Below are 20,136 nucleotides of genomic sequence, written 5' to 3' on the forward strand. Positions count from 1 at the left end.
ATCTCTCATTTTAATTTCCACAACCAAAGATTTAGGTATCGTTTCTGACATTCCATACTGCTGGACATTCCATACTGGGGGTGCTGCCCCTGCCCTTTCCTGGAAGACTAAGGCCTTAACCAGTTAAGTGTCTTGCCGAGGGTCTCAGCTACCCAGTGGCAAAGTTAGGATGAATACATGACAGGCTGATAACAAATGACAATTCAGGGAAGATAAGGAGAACCTTGTGTTCACTGCTGTGTCTACCCTGTGGCCAAGGACATCTCCTTTCCAGCTCAGCCTCCTTGGCCCCCAGCCTTCTCTGTCCAGTAACCTGTCATCCCCTTCTCTCTGTGCCGTAGGTTGGCTACCAAGCAGGAAGCAATGGCCAGCCCCTTCCCTCCCAATACATGAATGATCTGGACAGCGCTTTGGTGCCGGTGATCCATGGAGGGGCTTGCCAGCTCAGTGAGGGCCCCATCGTCATGGAACTCATCTTTTATATTCTGGAAAACATCGCATAGACAGAGAGGACTTCATTGTTTTTCTGTTCAGACCTGTTGCAACAGCAGTCATACCCAAATCATTTGCACTTTAGAACTGGAAGATTAAGCTTTTGTTAACACTATTAAATAGGGGGGTGGGGCGGGAGTGGGGGTTTGGGGACAGGGGTGGGAAAGGGTGGTCGGGGGGACAGATGTTCCGTAATTCTGAGTCTTCTATGCATTGTCCACCAAGATCTGGGCAGCTTCTGTTACTGCACAAGTTATGCTATCCTTGCCGCTAACCCCTTCCATTCCTGTAGACAAAAATCCTGCTCCTCTCTTTTAAGATTTACTTATGGTCTTGTGCTCAGAAATGCTCAAGTGGGTACAACCACCACCAAGGATGGGGTTGGGAGGGCAGAGGGGAAATAAAAAAAGAAGCATTGGTCTTGCAATCTTTGTACAGAATTGATACAAAAAAGGAGACTTCCACACTGATTCTCTCCCACTTACATCGCAGTGACTTCGCGTAGAATTCACACTTAGATTTTTGTTTTTTATCAGATTATTCACTGAAGTGAATCAGAGATCCAATGGATTATCTCTTCCATCCAAGGAGGGTGACTCAGTTTAAGTGAGGTCACTTGGGTAGCAGAGCTGAAATCAGGGCTGCTCAGGATCTGCCCGAGTGAATGGCAGGCATTGAAGTGGGCTTCCTGTGAAAACTGACAGAATACACTCAAGGCAGTTTTAGTTCTACACTAGAGGCATTTAAAAATATTTTATTGAGAAATAATTTAAACTTTCAAGGAAATTGCAGATAAAAAAACCCTACATACGCTTTACCAAGATTCTCTATGTACATATTAACATTTTGCCTCATTTGGTCTAGCTTTCTCTTTCTCCTTCTCCATAGAGTAAGGCATTTGAGAGTAAGTTGCATATATCATAGTCATATACTCCTCAATAATGTTTAATTCTTAAAAATAATGTTCTCCTGCATAACTGCAACTTCAGTCAATTTAATACTAATAGGATCTTTGAACCTAGCATCTGTCCAGTCACATCCTTCAGAGCATTTTCGGTCCAATAAAGCTTCCAGCCTAGGATCAGACTCAGCAAGTAGCTGCCCTGACTCACCTTTACGGCATCAGTATTTGTGGGGAGTATAGGTTCCCCCATCCTATTTTTTAATAGAGAATGCCTCATTTTGTGCTTTCTCATAATTAGAATCAGTTTGTGCATTCCTGGCATTCTTTAGCAGTTATGCTTGGTCATCTGTAAGCAAAAGCCCTTCCTTTTCTCCTATTCATTCATTTAATTTTCCTTGTGGACCCATGGATCACTTTTTTGAGTAGCTCTAATTCATATTTTGGCGCTCAAATGGTCTCAGCTTTGGCCAGAGAGCCCCTTCAAGCTAGCTCCTACATCCTTGTGATATGCTCCTACCATTTTCTTTTTGAACACTTCCTTTTCTGACCTAAGAACATGTTCTCAGCTCGTCTTGTTTACCCTGCCCTCAACTTTTCAAATCAGCCATGGTTTCTTTTAGTAGGAGTGGCATTAGAAACCAAAATACGGTTTACCCTTAATATATGTAATATATGTGATCATTTTTTCTGTTAAAATTGTTTTTAGTCATGAACCATATGGATTTCACAACTTGGTTTGGAAAATTCTGGACTAGGGCAGCTCGCTTGTCACTGCCATCTTCTCGAAGCCCTGGCCAAACAGGAGTCAGTCCATCCCTAAAAGCATAGCACTAAAAATCCCCTAGAAGTTAATGCAGGCCTCTGGGACAGTGAGAGTCTTTTCTAGCACCTAGAGCGGGGCTTAGCATTTGGCAGTCACAGGCTGTGGAACTACAACAGAGCAGTTGTTTTCCAAACAGAGGCCCAGAGACCTGGCCTTGTACGTGTGTTCATCCCTCTTCCATGGTGGTCAGGGGAGGGAGGATTCACATTCTACTCTCTGTCTCTCCATACGCTTTGTTGATGGTAGCTAAAGAGCTCTGTGATTGTGACCTTTCCCGGAGACTCAGAGGTACTCAGAACTTCTAAGGGGAAAAAAAAGCAGATGGCTAGAGCACACCAACGTGTAAGGACTGAACCCCAGAACCACCACCCACCAAACCTGACAGAACAGGAAACACTTAATAGGGGCATGTGTTAGGGGAATAACATCAAGTATGGTCTACATATATCTTAGAAGTTCAGAGCTTCTACAGGAGCTGGTTCCGTTTTCCTATGAGAGTTTACCTTCATGCTCAGTACATGCTGCAGTTGTAGCTGTTTCTTTTGGATCAGTCCAAGTTTTCGAATTCCACTAAGGACAAGCTCTGGCCCTGCATATTCAAGGCCATTCTCAATTGTATAAAATATCCTTTGTTTAGTAAAATCATCTTGTAGAGTTGAACATCAAGTTACCAAAGCTGGTTTACTTTTTTCCTTTGTTTTATCTGTTTCTATAAACTGTATATTGTAAGAATGATATAAAGTGGAGGGTTGAAACCCCACATTTCTAAATAAGTGAAATATTTCTAGAACATAAAGATTGAGCTATAGAGCCCCTTAACAAAGAAAACAATTGCCAGTATGGTAACTTACTAAATTTTTAAAAAGTAATGTTGAATTCTTACCAAATGTTAGGCAGTGTAGGTTCTCCAGGTATTTTTATCAACACATTCTGAGCACCTGTTGGTCTCCAGGGATACAGAAATATGGGACTTTGTCCTGTGTAGGCTCCCATCTAGTGTCTTCCCTCATCTCCTATGGTTTCTGAATGCTGGTGGGCCCAAAATTTCCAAATGAACTGACTTGTATTATAACTAATCCCTGGGGAATAATTTCTGCATCTAATGTGTTTTAGTCATCAGGCAATCTGCTGAACATTGTTTCTGTAGTATGTTTGTGGTAGTGGTTTCTATTTTAATAATGTAATGAGATTTTTAGGGAGTGAGTATGTGGCCAGAAGGGCTGAGGAGTGGAGTAGGAATGATAATGCCCACTTTAGAGCTGGGGAAGCTGAGGCCCTAAGAAGGAAGTATCTGTCTGTGATGGAGCTGGACCAGGTCCAAGCTCCCTGGCTCTATGAATTTCAGCACAGTTCCATCCTAAGAGGAGCTACCTTAAGGGACAAGATCTTTTAGGAGCTACCCACAATATTTAGGAAACATGCTCAGCATCTGGAAGTAACAAGGTGGGTTTCACAATGGTACTATAAGAAAGGAAAATGATGTTCATAAATATTTTGCCCTTTTAATAAGATAAATTTCTTAAAAAAAGATAAATTTCTCCCGTACTTTATTCAGTTTGTGAATGCTGAAGAACTTACGTCTTGCACTACATTGATAAAGAGAATTTAAAATGTAAAGACTTGGGGGCTGTGACCTGTTTCCAACTGCCCGTGAGTCACAGATCTCTGATGTCTGGGAGCTGCATTAGGACAAATCTTAGGACAAGGAAGCTGGGCAGGCTCCTCCCACCAGCCGTGACCCCTGCATGCTTTGGGTGCAACAAAGGCCTTTAAAGAATCTCAGTTTCCAAGTCCAGTGGGCGGCTTTGTCTTGCCTTTCTCAGCCTGGAGGTTCTGTTTTCCAAAAGCAAAGGGTAATAAAACGGACAGGTTGTGAAGGGAAATCTCTGAGGCACAGAAAACTACTATCAAATTAGAATAGGGCATTTCCAGCAGAGGTGTGAATTTAAAAACTCTTAAGCCTGGTTAGAACCTCTGAGGATAATCACAACTGTCTATCTGGCCCCTTAGTAAGCATGGGGTGGGGTGCAAACCCTTAGGGGAAGACTAGGTTAGGGCAGGAATCCTCTTGACCACCCCTCTTTGCTCTAGGCCACCTTGCAAAAGCTAATAACAACCTTTTTCATTCTGGATTACTGCTTGACACACAGATATGACTGCAATTTAGTGTTAGCTCTCACATCTGTAGAAATTTTGGTGGTAGTAAGACTGACGAGAAAACTTTTAGAAAATAAGTCCTTTGTCATTCCTGTTCTGTTACCCACGAACAGCTCTGCTCTTAAGGCAGGAAGCATGGTCCAGCCCTATCCTGGAAAGACACAAACAGCTCAGACCTTGAGCTGTGCTTATGCATAGTGACCAGTGAGCTGAATGTATTTGCTTCACTCATAGCCTTTAAAAAATACTGAGGAATGCTTTGTAGAACCTATGCTTCAAAAAAGAAAGAGGAAAAAAAAAAAAAGATGTTGAAGTTTATTTCTAAGAAATGTAGAATATTGCAGTTTTGAATATTAAATCTAAATCTATTGTAACTACAAATCCGTTGTCGCCATCCATTCAGAAAAAGCCAAAGGAGAGTTTCTTGGGAAGGAACTAAGGTATTTCTCTAGGTGATCAGCAGAAGACATAGGCTTCCTTCAGAGAGGAAGCCACAGCAGCAGTTTCTGTCAATTAACAAACATTACTGCCACTCTGCCTTTTAAAGGTGGCAGGGAACAGGGCTTTTATTCAGGACTTTGATAGTTACTCTGCATATAGAGTGTAAAATCCCATAATGAATTAGACCTACTTTCTTAAATAAAAACAGCTAGATAAAATTATATATTTATATATTTTTTTTCTTTTTTTTTTTTCTTCCAGTTAACAGTCGTTTAGTCTTAGGTGCATGGACCAAACCCGAGATGCATCCTTGCCCTTACTTCCCAGCACCACATTCCTGAATGTCCCTTCCCTCCTCTACTGCGCGCTTTGGGAAGCAGGGAGGCTAGTGCAGCAGCAGTCAGGAGCCAAGGCACAGGCACAGCTGGGGTAAACTGAGTTGAGTGGGACAGGATGCCACTGACGAAGTGGAGTCACGGAACCCTGCCCCCACCCTAGGCCGGGGGGGTGGGCATTCCCGATCACCCTCAAGTTCTCCCATCCCTTAGTTAGATCTTTTAAAGGCACATCCAAAATGTTGCAACTGGGGGCTGGGGTTAAGCTACACACAGTTGCTACACAAGGTTAAGGGGTTGGAAGACTCCATGGCACAGAGCAATGAGGCTACTTTTGCCCTGCTGGAAAGGGAGGCAGTGGAAGGGGGAAGGGACTCCTGGAATCCAGCCTGCTATGGTGGAGGCCCAGGGAGGGGCCAGCAACGGGAAAGGCCAGGGCTGTGTGGTCAGTAACGCACATACTTCACAGATCTTTGGTGCTTGTGTAGCAGCATCTTCCTTATGTACAAAGCCTGGGAAAAGTATGCTCCCGCACACAGTCGCTGGCCTGTCTCCTCTCCCGAGACGGACTGTCTCCTGCATGAGGGCATAAAGCATATGTAGTTAAGTCTAAACCACAGCGAACAAGTGAAGAGTTCAGAGAAGATTTCCTGCAGACAGATCTGGGATCTCCAGTTCTCTTGAGGATCATGATAAACTTATCCCAAGCTCTACCCAAGTTTTGCCTCTTGGTTGTCCATACAGATGAGAAAAGGGAATATTGGAAGAATCTAAGGGCAGAGGTTCAAGGACTCAGGCAGCTGCTCACCTTACAGGCCCCTGGGCTCCAGGACCAGCCAGTTCTCAGTGACTACTTGCAGGTCTTGGCCACTAAGAGGCTCCCGCAGCCTCACCTTCACCTCCAGCTTGCCCCCAGTGGGCTTTCTTCCATCTAGGACCTGTGAAGACCACAGAGAGAGAAATGGTGACTAAGAGGGGGCAAGGGCTGGGAGCACACAGCTCCCTAGGCTCCTAAGTCAGGAGAGGAACGAGTGTCCTGCAGTGCCGACACAGGAGTCTCCATTTTGTGACCGCCCTGCACTCCTGCTTCTTGGTGGTTTTAGGTTATCTTACAAAAAAGTAACATGTAAGTCTGACTAAAAATCAATGCTCCGAAGTGGAGATGAGAAACCCAGAGCTCTGTCCACTCAGTTTCCCCATGGCAGCTCCTGGAAAAAATGGTCTGGCTTCAAGCTACAGCCTGAAAACCACCAAGCCCAAGCCCATGCCCATACTTCACAGACAGTGCAGAATGAAGTGAATGGTGAGGTTATATAGCCACTATGTGGCAAGGCTGGGACTAGAACCCAGGCAAAGAGTTTCTTTCCACCCACTACACTGCTTTCCCCATTGGTTGGAGCCTGGGCAGCTGCAGCACTAAACAGTGCTAAGGGCTCAAGCAGCCCACCCGCCTGCAGCAGGACCAATACGGAGCAGGCTCTGCGTGAGAACGTCTCCCCCAAGAGAGGCCAGGAGTGGGGGCAGGCTCACGTGGTGGGGAAAGCCCCAGCCTATAAAGGCATTGGCAAGGATCTGGGCTGAGGCCTGCCAGGGGCATGAATATATGTGCTTATGGAACACACTTCTCGCTGGACCTTCGTGTCCTCCCATCAGAAACAAGCTCTCAGGGCCCCTGCCTGTGAAATTCAGTGAGTTCACAGGAGTTTAAGGAGCTGTCTGGAGCCAATTCCTAAACACAGACTACCTACATTCTGGAGGGGTCCCCAATCTGGAACTACTTACCAGCTTTATGCCCAGAGCTTGTTCCACTTCATCATGCTGCTAGACAACTGCCCCAAACACAACTCTGCCCCCACCAAAACCTAGGAATTTGTGCATGCCAAGTTGACAGCAACACTCAGATCCCTAAAACCCCTCTAATCCCCCATCCCTGGGAACTTAGGTGACTCAGAGTACTGCGGAAAGAGTATCACTACTTCTTGTCCCGTGTTGCTATGGAATTTTCTCAGACCCGGTCGATCTCTACATTTGTGGCAAGGGAGTAGCACCTAATCTATAGCACATTTATGCATGTCTTATAATGAATGGGCACCAGAAACCTACAATAGGGACCGCTGTTCAATGAATATTGGCTCTTACTTGCCAAGCCCTCTGGTTTGCCCATCCTACCTCCACAATCTCTCTGATCTCACACTCATTCTCCAGCCGCTCCAGCTTCACATGGGCTGTGCCAACCAGCTTATCACTTCTGAAGAAGGATCTGGGGAACCAAGAATCAGCAGAGTATCAGACCAGGAAGAGCAGGGAAGAAGGCAGCACTGAGACAACTGGGCCCTCTGCGGGAAAACTGAAAAGCAGTAGGGGCAGCAACAGAAGCTATTCCTTCCTCCCAGCCATCTTGGCAGCGTAACTGACCAGGGCCTCACCCTTTGTGGAAGATTTCAAACTTGATTCCTTTGCTTTGGATCACCCTCCTGAAGCCCCGGTGGTTTCGGTTGATGTTTAGTTTGAAGAGTTGATCAAATTCTGCAAGAATGGAAGAAGACAAGAAGTGGCTCAAGCTCCCAAGATTTCCCAATGAAGTGGAAACAGAGGCTCACAGCTGGCCTCCCCGCCTGGCCCTGCCCTGTCCCCCCCTCTGCCTGCAATTCAGAGTAACTGCCACCAGCGGGTGGTAGAGTTTCTAGGTCCTGGCCTTGGGAGCCCACACAATTTTTGTAGTCTTATTAAACACAGATTCTACCAAAATGTGAAGAACTTGGATTCAAGTCCCATTTCTACCACCTCCTTGCTGTGGGGCCCTAGGCAAGTTCCTCTACCTCCCTGAGCCTCAGTTTCCCCAATTGCCTTACTTCCCAAGTTGAGTAACCAACTAAGGTAAGACCCGAAAGCACTCTGAAAACAAAAGTGCTGCACTCATGAGAGCAAACGGGAGGAGAAAGCAGTCCTCACCTGGAGAGTTTGTGTTCTTCACCACAGCTGTTTTGCTTTTTTGAGCCTGGTCCTAAAGCAGTAAGATGGGAGAAGTCCTATAGTTGCTCTACAGGGCAAAGAGCTCTAAGCTAAGTAAGTTCAGTGTTGAGGGAAGTGACTGCCCCCCTGTAAGGAATGTAATCAAGCGTCTTCAAACCCTTCCCAGCAGCCAGACCTCCCAGGGAATGCAGAGAAACTGAGCACAGGGTCCTAGAAGAGGGCGTTCAGGGGATCCTACCTCTACCTGAACCTCACCGAGTTAGGGTAGTGGAACTCAAACCGCACAAAGGCATCCAAGTCATCAGGAGTCACCCCTGTGAAGGAGAAAGGGGATCTGGGGTCAGGAGGAGGAGCCAGGAGCCCTGTGCTTGATATGAAGGGAGAGCCAGTGCCTCTCTATTGGCCGGGGGTGAAGTGCCTAGGCAAGAGCCTGGAGCAGACGAGGCCTTAGGACTACCTGAAGGGGCTGGGAGGTTCATTCCCCGGACAATGATCAGATGCATTTCTGTACTGTTGAGTTCTGAGAAGATCCTATAACCAAGAAGAAAAGAACAAAGTGAAGGAGAGTGGTAGGAAAAGGTCCCCTCTTCCAGTGCCTGCTTGCCTGCCTGCCTCGCTTGGAGGTAGTCAGGAGAGTAGGCCCAGGGAAGCAAAGCGTGTCTGGGAGAACACTAGCAGAGCCGGTACACAGACCTCAGACCTACGTGACCCCCAGTCTGGAATTCCTTCCGCAGCCACCACAGCTCTGAGCTTCTCCCAGGCGGACAACCACACCCAACTCCTCCCCAGTCCTGTCCCAGCATGGAGCCACAGTTTCATTTAGGCTTTGGCACCTCACAGTCTGGAATGTCTTCAATTCAAAGTGATGGCTGGGAGGGTCAAGACCCTGAGCCTGGGCCAGCTGCAGGATCTCAAGCTGCTTCTTGCGGTCCTGAGCGAGATTCTCAAACCTGACAGGGATGGGTGGACCCATCAATATGGCAGGGCTCATTTTCTCCTCCCCACCCAGTAAGCTCCAGCCCCAGGCCTGGCACTTACCTGGTAGTCTCAGCCACATTGCCCTGGTGCATGAACTGCTTGGAGAACAGCAGACACTTCTGAAAATGAGGACCCAGGGTGACTCCAGAGCCCATAGTAAGCCTGTCTAGGTTGGCATTTGAGGCCTGATTTCTTTTTTTTTTAAAGATTTTATTTATTTATTTGACAGAGATCACACGTAGGCAGAAAGGCAGGCAGAGAGAGAGAGAGAGAGAGAGAGAGAGGAGGAAGCAGGCTCCCTGCTAAGCAGAGAGCCCGATGTGGGGCTCGATCCCAGGACCCTGGGATCATGACCTGAGCTGAAGGCAGAGGCTTTAACCCACTGAGCCACCCAGGCGCCCCGTGAGGCCTGATTTCTGAAAGCTCCAACCTTCTTCTGTAGCCTCAGCCCTCCTTCCCCCAGCACATACTCCAAGGCCACTGTTCCCAAGTTGTATCACATCTTTCTGCCCAAGTTTTTGCTGTTTTCTTTCAAGGACAGCCACTCCCCAGAATTCACTTGGCAAATTCCTATTCTTCCCTCAAAACCTAACAGAAACATCACTTCAGAAACAGACTTAAAGGCAACAGTTCAGACAGATATACACATACAGAAATACACACATCCATCTTCCTTCACACTTCTCTCTTGCTCCCATCTTCAAAGTATTTTCCCTGTGGTCACAACCAATAAATAGAAGAACTAGAATTTGAATCCAGGCCTGTTTGACCTGAGCACTACACCTTTCCCTGAAGGGGCTGTGGGCACAGAAAGCGGAAGACAGACAGGCAGTCCACTGACCTCATGTTGTTCCAGAAGCATTTTTTGTAGCTGGGCATACACCTCCTCAGCCTTCTGGGAGAGTCGCAGGTCCTCATGGTGAATGAGGATGAAGTCACCCTCCTCATCCGTCAAGGGTGAAGGCACCTGCCCAGGTCACAAGGCCCCTCAGGGGCCCCAAGAGTCAGATTATTCCTCTACTGAGCCTAACAAACACAAAATCCAAACTAAATGTTTCCCCAGTGTCTGCTAACCTCCAGTGATGGGAACTCACTGTCTCCCATTCTATCCCAGGCTGCCACAATGCTCCACTTTCCACCAGCCTTGCCCTGCCTTGTCATCTCTGACCACAGGCAGCCCGTCTGCCTTCCCTGGCCTCTCTTGGGGCCATGGGATAGAGTAGCACAAGGAACAAGCTCTCTCCCAGGTGTCACCCTATCCTAGCTGCACCCTACCCCCTCCACGTGGCTGCTTCGTTCCCTGTCTGTTAAGGCTGCCAAATGCCTCCTCTGCCTGAGAAGTCCTGTTGCTCAATGAGGTGAGACTCACCTTGGAGAGGTCCACAGGTCGGCCAGCTCGTACCTGGGTGATTTGAGCCTCAAGGCATTTGGCTACCCTCAGATGGGCTTTGGCCTGCTCCAGGTCCTGGCCACGCTTGGCCTGTAGTGCTGCCCGCTGGTACTGCAGTTTCCGTGCCTCTAGCAATGCGAGCTGCTCCCGCACTAAAGGATAAGGGACAATGGTTAGAGCCAGGCTTGTCCCTCACAAGAGCCCTCACCCTTCCGGCCCCTTCTCCCCAACTCACCAGATGGACTCACTGACTCCCTAGAACTTGAGGCCTTGGATTCAGGCACGGCCCGGAACGAAGGGACCACAGGCTTCGCTGGCTTCTTGGCCACTGGGGCCTGGGCTGGGGACTCGTCCTGCAGGTGCCCAGGAAGCTGTCAAAGGGGATCTGTTCCCCACCCAGGCTGTGGCAGCTCCCAGACCTGGGCTCTCTGCCTAATGCTGCACTAACCTGCTGTATAACCTGAAATGAATAGCTTTCCCTCCTAGGCCCTAGAGAATCTCAGAGCTGGAAGCAGCTTCAAAACCTTCTTGGTAGGAAAGAGCAGGGTAAAGGGGACTGAACCTGGGCCCTCGAGTTTAAAAGACGCTGGTCTGAATCTAGCTCTGCTAACTCCTAGCTGCGTGCACCTGGCCACGATTTTTTCCCAGTAAAATAGAAGAAAGCTTACCTACCTCGCTGGGCTCGTTAGTTTTTATGAACAACAAGTCTGGGTTTAACCCTCATCTGTTATTTTCCCCCCAACCAACCCCTGGAGTCTCAGGCCCTCAGCCAAACCTCATCCTCATTTTCCTCTGCTGGGGCCGTATCCTCTGCGGAAACCAGCTTCTGGGCAGCTGCTAAAGTAGCTGCCACTGCGTCGTCCTCGGTGCCCGTGGTGGGCTCCAGGCCAGGAATGGGGGGGAACCCTGTGCAAGACAGAGACAGCTAGCAGAGGGGGAGGGTGGCCTTGGGGAAGCTCTAGGCTGCTGCGGGCTTTAGCTGGGTCTTCTGGCCATGGCTGGGATGGATGGCTTCCACAGAGCAGACGCAGATATGGGAGAAAATCTTTCCCTCTCCCCCTATCTTGCTCAGAGACCTCCTCATAAAGCCCCTACACCAAGCCCCACTCACCTGGAGGAACAGGCAGCTCGGCAAAGTCAACCCTCCGTCCTGCCCGGTGTGCTCGAATGGCATCTTGATATTGCTGCAAGGGAAGGGAGGGCCTTACAGTGGGCAGCAGTCTGCCAGCTCCATATGGGGAGGAAGACAGAAAGCAGCCCCAAAGGGAAAAAGAGCCCCTGAAGCAGCAGGAACTCCAGAAAGACAGAGAGATGGAGATTCAAAGACTAGCGGCAGCAACACAGAGCAACCGCCCGGGGAAACAGGCCGACATAGGGCAGGGCAGCTGTGGGCCCACCTTAGCAATACGTTCATGCATCCGCGCTTTGCGCTCATCCCCACTGCTCCGGGCCTGGATGCCTGCCTCCCGATACTTGTTCAGTCTCTGCTGCAGGGCATCCAGCACCGTCTGTGGCTCAGCAGGGACCCCTTAAAGGAGAAAAGAGATGGCATCAGCTCTGCTGCCCCTCCCCAGGTCCCCACTCCACAGTTCCACCATCCCATCCTACCTGGGGCTGCTGGAGTGTCTGAGGCCATCACTGGCTGCACTCGCTCCACTGCTGGGGATACAGCTGATGGTGCTGTGAGAGCCCTGGAAGCCTGTGGAAGGGGCTTCAGATCTGGGGACCCAGAGGAGAGGTGGAGGTGGAGGTGCATGGCCAGTCCCAGCCCTGAAACTTCCCAATCCCAGCCTAAGCAGGTCCCACCCCACCGTCTCCATACTGACCCTCCGGTGCGGGGGGCATGGCACTCAGGTCCACAGGCTGTCCCTTCTCCAGGGCCTCTAGGACTGCACCAAATCTCTACAGTAGGGAAAGAAGGTATGGGCATAAGCCTGGGAACCTCTTTGCTGAAAAAACTGCCCCCTGAGACCAGTCTCACTCATGCTCAGTCTATATGCGTGACCTTGAGCAGTTCTTGCCCCCATCAGTGAAACAAGGGGTTGCACACAGAGCTTGAGTCAGACGTCATACCTTCCCGATCCTCATGAGTTCCCGGGCACGGTCTAGGTCTCCAGCCCGCTTGGCATTCAGGGCAGCCAATTTGTACTCTCTCTGTCGAGCCAACAACAGGGCCTGTGGGTCTGGGTCTGGGTCTGAATCAGGTGGGGCAGAAATGCCAGGACCACCCAAGAGGCTTGTCTCCATCTGGGAGGACTTGTCTATTAAGAAACAAAAAGCCCGCAGAAGGGGCATGAGTGTCAAAGAAGAAGGTGCACACCCTAGGTTTCCAGTGCCTACAGGTGTGAATGGTGTGACGACCTTTTAGTAGGTGCAACTGATGACAATGGACAGTGTGGCAGGATGGGGAAGCAGGCCATGAGCTCTGGCTTTGGAGACTGGGCCAGGACTTGGAATGTCTCCAGATACCTGGCTCCATGGTGAAGGGAGCTGGGGCATCTGCCTCAGGGTTCCTGTCAGTTGTTTCCTGGGGGACAGGCTGTCTCTTGCCCAAGGCCACTGGAGGTGGAATCTCATCCTCACTGATCTTCCTGCCTTTCCTCACAGCAGCCAGCTGGGCCTCCAGAGTCTGAAGGAGAGAACCAGAAGCTCAGCCAGCCATCTCAGCCTGAACCCTGCTTGAACTCAGGCCAGGAATCCTTCACAGGGCTGGTGGGGAAGCCTCCCCTCTTGCTGCTCGACCCAGTGCCCTCAGCCCCGCTCCTCCCAGCCCTGCTCTCTGGCTAGGCCCAACCCACCTTTAGGCCACGCTCACAGCGCCTGGCTTTGGCTGCTTCACCTGCCTCCTTGGCACTGGCTGCAGCCTCCCGGTAGTTGTGGATCCGATCCTCCAGAAGAGCCTGCAGCCCCCGAGGCCCTCCAGCCTGTAGATACTTCAGTTCAGGGCATGGCCACTCCAGGGCCAGCTAGGCCCTTGCTGCTCCCTCCCTGCAAGGAAGCTGCCCCAGAAAATGGAGCTCTTGGATTCAAGGAGAAGGAAGAGCCTAAAAGCCTCAAGGTGGGAGGCAAAGATGCACTGGAGAGGCCAGAGGCCACGTCAGAGGAAAACACAGAGGCTTAGACAATCTGTGGAGGCCAGGAAACGGCTGCAGGGGGTGGTCTGGGAGAACAGAGAGGCCTTTGAGGCTGGCCAACCACCAAGCAGTTTCTCATGTTCTGCCTCTGCATGGAGAAGCTGCTGGAGGAGGACCCTGGAAAGGGTTACTGCAGCCTTCCTACGCAAGCCATGCAACGTGCACGTTACACACAGACACAAAGGGGCATCAGAGGCACAGAGGATCCCTCCAGAACCTACCTGAGCTGCTGGGATCGAAGCTGTTAGCGGAGCTGTCTGTACTGGAGCTTCAGTGTCTTCCTGTCCCTTTTCCTCTTCAGAGCCACCTGGACTAGCTGTCTTATCACCATCCAGGGGCCCAGTCTCCTCATCCGCACCCAGGACCTCCTGCAGCTCAGTCTGGGGAGACACAAGTCTCAGGAGCTTGGGAACCACAGAGCCATACCCATGACAGCATATGAGAATAAAGGACCCTCTCCCCCAGCAGTATTTCCCGGCATCAGTCACTGTGCCTATCACTGCATTCTCTTTACCAAAACACTCTTTTAATCTGACCAAGGAGAGCCTTCAAAACAGTGAAAACTCCAAATCTGAAAATCTCTGAATGCATAGTTCAGACCAGACATCAAAAAAGACCAGTTTCACATTGCAGTTAGGAAAATGGGCCCAAGAAGGGCAAGGCACTCACTCAACCTCAGAACACACACAGAAACAAACCCCAGGCCTCCTCCACAGGCTTGATCACAGAGCCCTCAGACACCAGCGTGGCAGACCCACCAGCAAGTCTGCATCCTCCTCCAGCCCTTCCTCCTCCTCCTCCTCCTCCTCCTCCACATCCCGCATACAGTCTGCAGCCAACTTCTCGATGTGGGCCATAGGCAGGGGGGCTGATGGAAGAGGGTCACAGAGGGTCAGGGCAGGCAGAAAAGGTCCATGAGGAGGGTGTTCAATCCACTGTGCCAGCAAGACACACCCAGATAGAATCCTCCTTCCCTTCCACAGCCAAAGTCCCACCTGGAAAATTCCTGCTTTTCCTTATGACCCAGCTCAAAAGACCCTGGGAAAAGCTGGAGAAGCTTCCTGGGAATGCTCCCTTCTTGGCATTTTTTGTTGTCATAGTTATTCATAGACCTGCCTATCCATTCCCCAACCACACTTTTAGCACATGTAAAGATTTTTAACATCCAATGGAGCTTCATGATAATTCTGCAAGATAGGTAATACTATCCCCTTTTTATATGAGTGAACTGATAATAATATCCATGTTAATTTTCCTCACACTGCAATCCTCATAAATGGCAGAGCCAAGATTCAAACCCAGGCTCATCTAACTCCAAAGTGTGTTTGGACCAACAGAGAAGTAAGGGCCATGGGTCTCCCAGACCAGTGATGCCCTCCCCAGCTCCTCCCACTGTCCTCATCTCAGGGGCACGAGATGGTGGGGGTGGTTCTCGCTAAAACAAAGGTGGGACACTCAGATCCTCCCAGGCTTCAGGTCTCTGCCCTCTTCCAGGCTGGGGAGGGGGATTCCACTTGTTCATTCAACACAATTTCTATACACTTATTATGTGCTCAGTGTGGTCCGTGCTGAGCTCCTTCTCTGTAATGGGCCCTGGCTAGGGCTAAGACAGAGAGGTGAGTCCATCTGAGAATCAGACTGCTGACTGTCCATGATGCGGAGATGCACAGTCAGAGGAGTGAGATTCCATCACACAGGTGTATGAGCAGGGCAAGACAGCCTCTTGGTGGGAGGGCTGCAGAAGGATGGATATCAGAAGGACCAGATGATCTAACTGGCTCCTCCCAGATGTGAGGACAGAACCCTCTCTACCATCTGCCTAAACCCATCTGGACCCAGCAATGGGCCAGCCCAGTGCCACAAACTCACCCTGCCCCTTGGTTTTGGGTTTCTTGCCTGAGGCCCCTGCTTCCCCAGTGAGGGCCAGCAGTTCAGCCTCAAGATCTCCGTCATCTTCAGTCTCCTCCATCCCCAGCAGCATGTCCTCAGGACTGAACTCCACAAAGAGCCCCAGCTGCGAGGAGAGAAGGGTTCTTAGGAACCACACAATGAGGACCAGTCCCAGAGCCAGTCTTAGGCTCCTTCATTATGTGTGAGGCCCAAGGTGAGGACAGGGAAAATGAGGCCTACAACATTAGCCTTTGTGAACATTATCTCCCTAGTCACTGTAAACAACCCAGTAAGACTACCATTGCCATTATTATTACTCAGACCATATGAGTACTAGCTGACAGGCATGTACTTAGCATTCTACATGATTATCTTCATTAATTCCCATAATCCTGAGACATTAAGTCTTTTTTCTTTTTTTTTAATTGTGGTAAAACACATATAACAGGGGCGCCTGGGTGGCTCAGTGGTTAAGCCGCTGCCTTCGGCTCAGGTCATGATCTCAGGGTCCTGGGATCGAGCCCCGCATCAGGCTCTCTGCTCAGCAGGGAGCCTGTTTCCTCCTCTCTCTCTGCCTGCCTCTCTGCCTGCTTGTGCTCTCTCTGTCAAATAAATAAAATCTTTAAAAAAAAAAAACACACACATATAACAGGGGCATCTGGCTGGCTCAGTTGGAAGAGCCTGTGACTCCTGATCTCGGGGTCATGAGTTCGAGCCCCACACTGGGTGTAGAGATTACTTAAAAATAAACCTTAAAACAAAACAAGGGGCACTTGGGTGGCTTGGATAGTTATGGATCTGCCTTTGGTTCAGGTCACGGGCTCAGGTCATGATCATGGAGCCCCACATCAGGCTCCCTGCCCAGTGAAGAGTCTACTCCATCTCCCTCAGCACCACTCCCCCCACCCCCAGCTCTTGCACACACTCTCTCTCTCAAATGAGTAAATAAAATCTTTAAAAAACAAAACACATGTAACATAAAAATTATTACCTTAACTATTTTTTTTAAGGTAAGCTCTATGTCCATTATGGGGCTTGAACCCAGTACCCTGAGATCAAGAGTTGCATGCTCTACCGACTGAGCCAGCCAGGAGCCCCTCGCCTTAACCATTTCCCAGTGTTCAGTTCAGTGGCATTAAGTACCTTCACGCTGTTGTATTACCACTGCCACCAGCCATCCACAGTCCTCTTTTCACCTATTCAACAACTCCCCTTCCCCCCACCACCCCGTCAAACACCATTCTACTCTGTCCCTAAGAACTTGACTAAGTGCCAGAGATAGCATTTAAAATAAAGGTCTTTGTGATTTCAGTCTATGCTCATTATTCCACAAGCTCCCTTACCCACCTCTTTTAAGACAATAAAAATGGACTACGAAGTCTCAGAACCTGGGCCCAGAAGAAGTAAAAGGAGCAGACTGGAGGGCAGATTTCTGTCTCCCACCTGGGCCACAGCCTTGTGTCCCTAAGCAGTAAAAACTCTTCCAGTGGCCATAGTTCTCAAGCTCTGGCATCCTTGGCTAACAAGCAAAATCATGGCCCTGAATGAGAAACCCATGACAGTGATGACACCCCACCAGAACACCCTAAATTTTGTGGCTCCTGAACCCTTCAGACCACTCATATGGAGATGGCAACGGCAGGAGGGTGCCTGGGTTGAAACACAGCAGAGTTCACACCTCATCCCCCACATGAGGGTGACAGGGGCTAGTCAGAGGGTCTCTAACAGCTCTCCCAACTCCAGGAGGAACTGTTCAAAATCTCTGGACTAATGGGGAAACTAAACAGGTGATCAAGCCGTCTAGAGAGCCCCCCACCCCAGACTGGCCTGGGAGTGGAAGAGGCAATATCCATACCTGCTTTGCAGCTGCCACACCCTGGCCACTGGCCTGGGGGCCTTTCCGAGGTCTTGGCCCTGGCATCTTGACAGCCTAGGTACCTGTCTGATGGGGAGGGGAAGAGACTCAGACTGGAGCAGGCTACAAAGCCCCACCCACAATAGCACTTCGTGTGGTAGCGTGTGGCTCGTAAACTGTCAATCCAGAGAAGAAAGGCAATCTTGACTACCAAAGGATGGAATACTGTGAATGGAATCATAGCACTGGAGCAAGCAACATGGGAGGTGGAAGGGATGGGGCCGACCTGTTAATGGGTTTAAGTGGAGAGTGTGGACACACAGTAAGAACTTACTGAATCTGACTGACTAATTTGGATTAAACCCAAGAGCCTCAGTGGAGGGGGAGCGGCACAGGAAGGCAGATTCAGGAATCAGGTTTGTGCAAGGCTGGATAGGATTCAGAACGGCTCTAGAGCTGTGCTGTCAAACATGGTAGCCATATGGGGCAACTTAACTTTAAATTAAAATTTAAAATCCAGTTCCTCAACTAGTGGCTTCCACTGGCCAGCTGAACATTTTCATCACCACAGAAAGTTCTATTGGACTGTTCTGCTCCAGAGAAATCTGAGTCAGCATTCTGATTCAGAGATCTCACAACCTTTCACAGGACCTACTATGTGAAAGAACGTGTGCTGGGCACTGCAAGAGCAGGAATGCCTCTGACAACGTCTCAGCCCTCAAAGTGCACTTACATGGTGGAGACAGCCTTGACAATGGACTAAAACCACACGGGGCTGCTGCAGGGGCCCTGTATCCCCAGGAGCCGCCACTTATCCAGTGGAGAGAAAAGGCTTCATGGAGAAAGTGATGCTTGTGCTGAGTCATGAAAAAGTTGGAGGTAAGGAAGGGTTATGGAATTCCAGAGGGAACAACCTGATAATGGTTCCGAACTGAGAAACAATTTGATCTGCACAAGCTAAAGACCTGGGATTACTGGGACATAAAAGTGTGAGACGGGAAATAGCACACGAGAAGCTGACAATCTGTACAGGAGGCAAAACGGGAAATCCTTTAAGTCTAAGGATCTGGGCACGGTCCTGAGGGCAGTGGAAGTGACGGGACCAGATGGGCAATTCAGAAACCTCCCTCTGGCTGCAGACGGTAAGAGGAGGCTGGAAGCCTTGGCACCGAGCATCTCGCAACGGTCCCCATGAAAGTGGCGAGCGGAGGGGAGCGCGGGGGTGGCGTCAGGGATGGAGAGAAGCGGCTGGATTTCATACTTAGAGGGTAAAATCAACAGGGCTCCGAGGTTAGCTGGCTGTGGGCGCACGGGAGGAGGCGCTCAGGATGACTCCAGCCGTCAGAGTTCGCTGACTTAGGGGAATGGCCGGCCGTCACCTGAGCCGGGGGCTCGAAATGAGCGGACTCAGGGAAGAAACGAGGTCGGACAGGCCGAGTCTGCGGGTCCGGGACTTCGGGCAGGGAGCGTCGGTGCTGGGCCGGGACTCAAAAGAGAAGACAGCGAAGGGCGCAGGGGAGGCGAAGCCGAGGGACCCCACTGCCGCGCTGCAGGACGCGCCGCCCTGCCTTGCCCCAGCGCCTCCATCTCCCCCGCAGCCCTGTATCTCCCCTCGCCGGGGTGTGAGTACGCTGCATACCTCACGCCGGATCCGAAACCAGCCTGGGCCTGATCCTGCCTGGCACCGCCCAGGGCTCCCGCGGCCCCCGGGCGGCGGCGGCGGCGCGGGCAGCAGCCGTGACAGGAAGCGACCCGGCGGGCGACCGCTCGCGCTCTAACACGTGACTCCACGGCCCGTAAGGCGCGCAATACGCATGCGCAAGGCGAGATGGGCGTGACCTTCCAACAGGTGACTCGAAGCGTGAGGTTTTCAGTGCGCAGGCGCCTTCGGGCAGGTAGCGCGACGCTCGCGGAGACCATAGTTAGGCGGTTATGGGGTGTGCCGCTGCTTTCATAAGCGCAGTAGGTGCGTCCCATGCCCCTACATTTACAAGTCCGCTGCCAAGCTTCCTCCCGCATTCCCAGTACGGTGCTCCTGGGCTCACACTCGCCCCGCCCCCTCAGCGTGGAGGCGGGCCTGGCGCAGGCTCTGCCCCAGAGGTGGGCCTTCTCTGCTAGCCTGCTGCCCCGGGATTGTCTTTGTAATAGAGTCTAGAGAAATGAAAATGGGACTCGCTGTTTGTTTCTGAATCACTCAGCAATTGAATGTATCTTTTCTAGTGAGAAGGCAGATTGAGTACCTAAGACAGGCAGTGTTGATGGCACCTCTTCATGAAGTCACTTCAGACAGTTGAACACGAAGAGATTAGGACGGTGAAATGGCGGGTGGAGGCGTGATACGGAGAACCTTGACCTGAAACAGACGCCCCAACGCACTCCCGCCTAATCCTGAACTTTTACAAAGGACTTTTCCATTTTCTTACCGCCTTTGGGTCATTTTCAAAGAGGCCTTTACCATTTAAAATTTAAGTTTCGCTCTCATAGTTCTTCTCTTTAGTAAGTTTTGTTTTATGAAATATTTAATATATGCAGAGCGATATACAATATCTCATATTTGCTTGAATGGAAGGTCCACAAAGGCAGACCTTTCTATTTGTTCTTAAAGTTATCTCCGGTGTTTAGAACATCGCATGGTACCTGGTAGGTACTCAATATATACTTCCTATTTTTTGTGTGAAAGGACATAAATACATAGGTATCTATTACAAATTTAAGAAAAAACAGTACAGTACAGCCGAAACCACCCTACACCTCTCATGTTGAA

At 50.2% G+C, this 20,136-nt stretch overlaps 2 protein-coding genes across 5 annotated transcripts in view; one reads left to right on the plus strand and one right to left on the minus strand.

The window, feature by feature from the left end:
- Positions 1–4,757, plus strand: part of ZFYVE9 (zinc finger FYVE-type containing 9) — a 142,981-nt gene extending 138,224 nt beyond the window's left edge. For all 3 annotated transcript variants that reach the window (XM_044238227.1, XM_044238226.1, XM_044238228.1), the window contains one exon: positions 342–4,757. In XM_044238227.1, coding sequence (XP_044094162.1) covers positions 342–503 — 162 coding nt within the window. In that variant the 3' untranslated portion in view covers positions 504–4,757. The remainder of the gene's footprint in view (positions 1–341) is intronic.
- Positions 4,758–5,030: 273 nt separating this feature from the next.
- CC2D1B (coiled-coil and C2 domain containing 1B) lies at positions 5,031–19,093 on the minus strand. 2 transcript variants are annotated; one of them, XM_044238230.1, is made up of 25 exons: positions 19,012–19,093; positions 17,373–17,459; positions 15,497–15,641; positions 14,386–14,495; positions 13,849–14,007; positions 13,292–13,417; positions 12,963–13,122; positions 12,567–12,754; positions 12,320–12,395; positions 12,102–12,212; positions 11,891–12,021; positions 11,605–11,677; positions 11,269–11,399; positions 10,729–10,846; positions 10,473–10,645; positions 9,945–10,070; positions 9,164–9,222; positions 8,959–9,075; positions 8,583–8,656; positions 8,381–8,439; positions 8,105–8,156; positions 7,579–7,678; positions 7,322–7,412; positions 5,961–6,090; positions 5,031–5,728 (listed from the first exon to the last, which is right to left on the minus strand). In XM_044238230.1, the coding sequence occupies exons 2-24, from the start codon at positions 17,436–17,438 to the stop codon at positions 5,962–5,964; spliced, it is 2,574 nt and encodes an 857-aa protein (XP_044094165.1). In that variant the 5' UTR covers positions 17,439–17,459; positions 19,012–19,093; the 3' UTR covers positions 5,031–5,728; position 5,961. The 2 variants fall into 2 exon arrangements, with proteins under 2 accessions (XP_044094165.1, XP_044094164.1); XM_044238229.1 differs by having other exon boundaries at positions 10,729–10,864.
- Positions 19,094–20,136: the final 1,043 nt, after the last annotated feature.

This window comes from Neovison vison, chromosome 2 (genome assembly GCF_020171115.1).
Source record: "Neovison vison isolate M4711 chromosome 2, ASM_NN_V1, whole genome shotgun sequence".
Lineage (NCBI taxonomy): Eukaryota > Metazoa > Chordata > Mammalia > Carnivora > Mustelidae > Neogale > Neogale vison.

Excerpts from the sequence above, each read along its gene's own strand:
- CC2D1B (XM_044238229.1), bottom strand. The coding sequence starts at position 17,438 with ATGCCAGGGCCAAGACCTCGGAAAGGCCCCCAGGCCAGTGGCCAGGGT. Across the intron at positions 14,496-15,496 it reads ACCCAAAACCAAGGGGCAGG|CCCCCCTGCCTATGGCCCAC; the intron begins GTGAGTTTGTGG and ends CTCTTCCATCAG. Across the intron at positions 7,413-7,578 it reads TTTGAAATCTTCCACAAAGG|ATCCTTCTTCAGAAGTGATA; the intron begins GTGAGGCCCTGG and ends TTGGTTCCCCAG.